The 7102-nt window shown below is 43.0% G+C and overlaps 1 protein-coding gene across 1 annotated transcript in view; it reads left to right on the top strand.

Moving 5' to 3' along the window:
- The window catches only part of ITPR2 (inositol 1,4,5-trisphosphate receptor, type 2), a 229919-nt gene that overhangs the window by 197987 nt on the left and 24830 nt on the right, over positions 1-7102 (top strand). Inside the window, exons 53-54 of the mRNA XM_009879682.1 lie at positions 3986-4113; positions 5897-6062. Coding sequence (XP_009877984.1) covers positions 3986-4113; positions 5897-6062 — 294 coding nt within the window. The remainder of the gene's footprint in view (positions 1-3985; positions 4114-5896; positions 6063-7102) is intronic.

The following is a 7102-nucleotide window of genomic DNA, read 5'->3' as shown; positions in this document are numbered from 1 at the left end:
TTTCCTTTGATACCTGCATTATGAACCTGACCTATATATCCGAAGGACAATGTCAATTTTCTGTCAATTTTAAATATGCTCAGTTAAAGTAAAAGGTCTGACCAGTGTGTCCTGCTGGGGCAGTTACCAGATAGCAGATACTAGGTCAGGAAGGAATTTTTCCCAGATCAAGCTGGCAGAGTGCTTTGCCCTCTTCTGTAGTTTGAGGCTACAGGGTCACTTGGGAGTTTTGCTGGCCAAATGCACTGCTAGACAGGGACCTTTGATGGTGGTGCTGCTCCATCTCTCCTACTCTCTTCCTGTGGCACAGTCCAGTTGTGGTTGGTCCTTCACTACAGATGTTAAGTTTGTTTTAGTGTGTTGTGGCCTCTACAGTGTGGGTGTGTGCACAGCGGATGGTCTACAGGCTTCAAATATTTACTGCCACAGTTGCCTGTGGTTGCTGGGGGCTGAAACAGAGGATGTAAGTGGTCCCTTCCTATCCTGTGTGCCAGTATAACGCTGTTTCACATGCTTTGTTCTTCCACTACTAATTTTTGAGTTTTTAGGATCAAAGGTTTCAGGGAGAGGGCTATAAAAATAGGCTTTTTCTCCCCAGCTGGTGTGTAAACAGGATTCATAAACAACATGGGAAGCTGTCTGACTAGATAGAACAAACAGTCTAAGAGCTATTGGCAAAGCTGCTGCATTCAAAGAGTAATCAATCAGTCAAAAGTGACACAGTGTGGCTTTTGCCAAGCTCTTTAAATGATAGAAATCTCACGTTTCTTATTGTTTGGATACTGTTTCTTGAAAATTAAACAATAATGATGTACAAAACATCTAAGTGCACTGTCACTTAATCTTGGAGAAGTGTAATTTATCCAGTAACTCTAAAAAAAACAACACTCAGCAAGAACAGTTTTGCTAATCTTACCCAGTGAATCACCTGTCAAAAAGTACTGCTCTCCCTTCTGTCTTCTCCTGGGACAGATCTCCCTTCTGGCAAAAGTGTGAGCGTGGTGGAATGCAAGGGCCTGAGATTTGGTGAGATTCACGTTGTAGCAGCATGAAGAAGTCCACAGCTGTCTGTAGGAAACATAAAGTGCACTCAATGGCATCTCAGGTCCGGAGTGGAGACGTCAATATGTTGCTTTTCAGATCAGATCGCTGCTAATCATTTGTTCTGGTGAGACTGTGCTTCTACCTTGAGTTTCACTGGTTGAACATGTGCTCAGTCATTGCTCATGTTGGTGAGGGATTTAACTTGGGAGCCAGTCTGTTCTGCTCAGAGAGCGTCCCTGGTCTGCAGCCTGCTTCCTCACTGCTGCATTGAGCTGTCAGCATAAAAATATTTTGTCTCATCTCCCTTGGAGTCTCCTACTCTTCACTCCAATGGCATTTCCATATCACTTAACTCTTTGCCTGGTGAAGCACTTAATCACTTAAAGGAAGTTCACATCCTACAGTACGTGGCTCTTTGTGCTCTGTAGTTTAGCTAGATCCACGTGGACACTCGTGTGTCTCCTGTGCCTGTGCTTGTGTTGGAGATCAGGCCCAGAAGCCAGGTAGCTGGGGACCATCAGTTGAGGATCTTTGAAGTAAATCTTCCTGTCATTCCACTTACTGCCTTGTGATTAACATTGTGGGGTGGTCTTAGTTCTTAACCTGCATTACCTTTGAATTAAACTTAATCAGAAGACAACCTACCTAATGCTGCCTAGCCAGTAATGGGCCACTCACCAGGTTGGAACTGCTTGCAAATAAAACCCCCTGAACCTCAATTAGAGTTGACTTTGGGTCCTTAGCAAGATTTCACTCTACAGATCCATTCCTTTTGGTAGTACGGGCATAGTCTGTGTCGAGACAAGGACGCCAAGTCTGGGCTATGAGCGCTGCTGAGCACTAGGACAAAGCAGCTGGGGCAGAACAAATGCCCGTAGGGTTATCCAGCTCCCAGACTGAAGGTAGCTCTTGTTGCTGCACATCTGGGAGTGGAAGTAGGGTACGCATATGGGTGTCTGTATACTTCCCAGAGCCTACGTTACTGCACTGGACATTTCTGCCAGCTTCAGGCTGTCTGCTGTCTGATCCCCTGGCAAAGAGCAACCTGAGCTTGCTTTTCTGGGTGCAGTTTGGGATGCTGATTCTCTGTGTTGCAAGATATGCTGGTCAGCTGATGAGTGTTAGGTATCTTGTGTCTCTCTGAAGCATGGGCTTGCTCTGAATTTGCATCTTGGTGAACATGGAGAGTTGTGAGTTAGGGTTTCTAGCAGATAACACTCTCTGGTGTTGCAGCTTCCAGTTTGTTGCCCTGGTTTATCCTCGCCATTCACCAGAATCTGACTATTTGCTGTTTCCAGCACTCGACCCTGGTCCTGTGAACAGTGAAAATGTTGTGCTTGTATAAAGGTTTTTGGTTTGTCTTGTGGATGGTCATCTTCTCAAGCACAGATATTAGCTCAAAAGAAATTGATGGAGTAATGTTGGGAAGGAGGAAATAAAGGTAGGGTACAAAAGCAGAGAAGATGAATTGGTATGACTAAGATCACAGTGCTAGTAAAAAAAATCCAGATGTGACAGAGACAAAAAGGTTTTATTGTGTCAGTCATTTCAGTTTTGATATATATGCATTTTTGTAAAAAATCTGGAGTTATTAGTGGTAGTTGTGTCTGTAATGACCATATAGTTTAACAGGGAAGTCTGTCCTCATGTCTGCTTTTGCTTTTCTTTTTACTCAGAGTTCCTTAAATCAGGAGTTCTTTCTCATTTAATATGCTTGCGTAGCAAAAGCAGTGGTGGCAAAGGGAGCAGATACCAGCTCTGTTCTGCGAATACCAATTGTGATGCATACACTGCAATCTGGGAACCCATGTTTTAAATCCAAATTGCTTGTCTGTAATGTGAGTGCTTTCAGTCTATTCAATTTATCAAAATCTATCTCAGTGCCCCAGATGTGGTGGTTTGGGGCTATTAACTATGCTGTTTCAGTTAACTATCGCAGCAGGATGTTGTTATTTATTGAACTATGTTACAATAAGTGCATGAAGCAAACCAAGTGAGAATTGCTGCCTTCATCGCTTAAGCAAACGTATCCCTAAAGAGAAAGGAAGGCAGGAGAAACGGCAGTCACAGTGCTGACCCTTCAGTGCAAGCCAGCAGGACACAGGGAACAACTCAAGCAGGGCTCTTCAAAAGGAGGCTGTTGATGCAGCCGCAGCATGGGAGTGAGTGCGTGGTGGGAGGAATTCTGGCCGGGGCGGACAAAGTCCCCCTGGGGACTGGTGTTCCAGCCCAGCTCCTCTGCACGTTCATATATCTCCTGCACAATAGTACCCTCTGTGGCTCAGCCAAAACCACGCAGCAGCTCTGCAGCAGAGATAAGAATAGAATCCAAGTTCTCAAGCTGAGGTCAGGGACAGTCTTTCATTTAATGTATATCAGACCTGTGCTTGGGCACATGTGCTAGTGGAAAGATCATGGACAGATTTACTCATATAAAAGCCAGGCCCTCCTTAATGATTTGAAATGCTAACATGACTTGGCTTGTACATGAGTAGGTAGAGGAATGATTTCACTGGAAGACAATCCTTTTACGAATGTGCTTCTAATTCTGTGTTTATATTGCTTCTCCTCTATGTGTCAGCTGCGTGCTTAGGAGGCTCACTGACAAAGCAGTCATACTGAAACCAGTGGGAGTACTTGCAAGGAAAAGGGGTACTCCCGTGAATAGAAATGGCAGCTACGGGTCATTAACAGAGTTACTGGTGGGAGAACTGCTTGGGATTTTCTCTGTCTCTCTTCTGGCTAAGTATGCCTGATGTGCCTAAGTACGTCACCAGCGGCGATGTGCAAATGGATAGGGATGATCAGTGAAATTCTAGCTGAAAAATATGAAAGGCAGATGTGTATTGCAGTTGCTTTCTCTAATACAGAATTGTGGCTTTGCCTGATGAGTGATCGTTAGATGCTGTGATTCCTAAAGCTGCTGCTCTGCTGTTTGCAGGTGAAGAGGAGGAGGATGGAATAGAAAGGACCTGCGACACCCTGCTCATGTGCATTGTGACCGTATTAAACCAAGGCCTGCGAAATGGTGGTGGTGTGGGAGACGTGCTCAGGAAGCCTTCCAAAGATGTAAGTGTTTTGGCTGAGGAAATGAGTTACTCCCTGTGCATCTCATGAATGCCAAAGGCAATTTTTGGAGGTTACAGACAGTATTTGTATCTGTTCTGCTCTAATGTCACACAGTTGATTTATCCATGTAATTTTTACATCCCAGATGGAATATTTAATGGGAAGAGCTAAGCTTGGTGTGATGATGATACTTGAAGAAAGAAAGTCTAGGTAGTAATTTACCACTTCTGGAAAACTGGAGCGTATTGTAACCTTCCGAGCACTGCTTAGAAGTGTCACTGGATTGGATCAGTCTTCTGTTACACTAGAAATTATAAATGCAAACTTTTGAAAGTGATTGATTCATGAGTAGATGTTAAGACTCTCCACTGTAATACATAAGGTGTCTTTTTTACTGAAATTCAGCCTGGCATCTGCCCTGGAATAGGTCCTATTGTTTAGTTGTACTCAGCCAGCATCAAAGTCAAAACAGAATTTCATATATCGTGGTATATGTCCTCTTCCAGAAGTTTCCTCCAAAATTCAATTCATTTAAGGACTACTCATAATATCTGGGTGGTTTGATGCATTTTTATTTACATTCAAAAAGAGCATAATAATAAAGGCAATCTAGCAGCCCTTTGCTTGATGAGCCACACCATAACACAAGGATTAAATTCACAAGTAGGATCTCAGCAGGGCTTGCAAGAGTGCAGAGACAAATAACTCAGGTCTGAATGGAAGAGCTCCTTGTGCTAGTAGTAGGATTCTAGGTCCTAACTCATAGACTGGGAGATTCTACTGGAACCATAGTCTATCCCCATGAAATCTGTAAACACAGACTTTGAAAGTGACCCTTGCCACTTAGCAGTTATTTATTGCTAACTACATTAAAAAAACTTCACAAAGCACTTCATTATTATCCCAATGAATGTGTGGGAAACTGAGAAATCAGCGGCTTCCAAGTCAGTATCATGGTGAAGAAAAGGACTTGGGTTTTATGTTCCTCCTCCTTACACTGTCATCTCCTGTTTGCCACAGAACAACTTTGCTATTCTTAGAGGTGTCAATGGGAGTCCAGTCCAGCCTTTGCAAGAAGGAAAGTAGCTATGATGTAGAAAGAAGAGTGTGATGAAATGGGGAATATGAGCACTTCATCTGTGTGTGCACGTGCATCTTGTGTTCCTGAAAGGCACGAGCTTGGTCTGCCCACTCTAAGCCAGCTTACAGCCATATGACTGCATTAGCACAGTGCTAAAACCATTAATATGCCCTGCTTCAGCACAGTGTTTGGTAGCCTGGTCTGAGCATCATGCAAGCATGCTCCCCTGGTTTCCAGTTGTTTGGTGTGAAAACCTGGCATCAGTCTGAAATATTCCACAAAGATGTACTGTAAGCATATCCCTGCATGCCAAAAGGCAGTATTAAGAAGAGCTATCATTGCTCTCAGTGGGTACTAGAAACTGCGTATCCCCATTTCTGTACTGGCAAGGTTATTATCTTCAGTTGAGCACTACACTAATGCATCTACGCTGCATCTGGTATGCAAGCTAGTCTCTTCTTCATGCTGTGTGAAGCAACGTAAAGGACAACAGGAGTTCCAAAGCGATAAGAGCACATGAAGCCAGGTCTTCTTTGCTTAGTGACGTAGGTAGTCCCTCTCTATTTCTATGAGTAAGGCTAGCACAATTTCGCATATGAAGAGAAAGATGCGTAGCTTTGCTTGAGCTAAAGTGAAAATGTTGTTTAATATTTTAGAGGTGTGCTATTTTTATATCTTATTACAATGTTGTTATTGTTTCAGGAGCCCTTGTTTGCTGCGCGAGTTGTTTATGATCTTCTGTTTTACTTCATTGTCATAATTATTGTTCTAAACCTCATCTTTGGAGTCATCATCGATACATTTGCTGATCTCAGGAGTGAAAAGCAGAAAAAAGAGGAGATACTAAAGACAACCTGTTTCATCTGTGGTAGGTGTTAGGCATTTGATGGGGAAAGGAGTAAAATGAACTATTCCTCAATAAATAAAGCGTGAACCTAAGGGGTGGTTATCTTCTACAAGGAAAGTCTGTAAAAATGTCAGAGTTTGGTTCCAAATTTATTCCCTCTCAGTAGGAAAAAGATTTGGTTTAGGAGTCAAAAGCTAGCTTTGCTAAGAAGTGGCTTCACAGTCTCCACACAGGATCTGAGGGAGAAGAGCAGTGTCTCACACTCACATCATCACCACTAATGGAGATGGTTCAGCTGCTAACTTTATTTCACAAAGCGTGATGCAGATGAAAGTACAGCTTGCTATTTCACAGCACAGTGCATTCCAGAAGGGTAACAACAGCAAAATCCGCCTGTTTCAGAACGTGATATGAAACAGGGAACAAAAGAATTAAATGAAAATCACCCCCACAAAACCCATGGATAAACCCACTTATTTTGAGGTGCACTTACAAAGAGGGGCAGACCTTCACTCCCCTGGGAGACTTTAGAAATATCTTCTTTTTTGTACTCTGGGTGTTGTTTCCATGGTTGTACTGACAGGGATGAACGTTGTGCAGAGCACAACGGCTTTAGTGTCTGTGGAAGGCGCCACAAGAGATCCAGGGAGGAAAGCTGTAACACTGAGGGAAACATTTGTGAATCCTGCCCTTCCTCACTGTGGTATTCTTCTTCAGAGATTTGACTCGTTATAGGAAAAAAATAAAAAATTCTTACGACTACAGCTCTGTAAAGACTGTGTGACTACAAAGCTGCAGAGACTCACCCTCACTGCTACGTTTAAGCGCACAATCCCACCGCAGCTTAAGTGGGACTATTCACATGCTTGATGCTAAATGTGTGCATAAATCTTTGCAAGATCAGGACCTAGATTGCACGCTGTGTGCTTACCAGTATACATTTAAAAAGAATCAGAGCCAACACTTGTAAAGCACTTTATAGCCCCCAGCGTAGAAGGCACTGTAAAACTGTAACATATTTATTATATTGTTATTGTTATTAAGAGGAAATATCACAAAAG

This window comes from Charadrius vociferus, unplaced genomic scaffold (assembly GCF_000708025.1).
Source record: "Charadrius vociferus isolate BGI_N301 unplaced genomic scaffold, ASM70802v2 scaffold90, whole genome shotgun sequence".
Taxonomy (NCBI): Eukaryota; Metazoa; Chordata; class Aves; order Charadriiformes; family Charadriidae; genus Charadrius; species Charadrius vociferus.
This window is presented reverse-complemented; position numbering and strand designations above follow the sequence as displayed.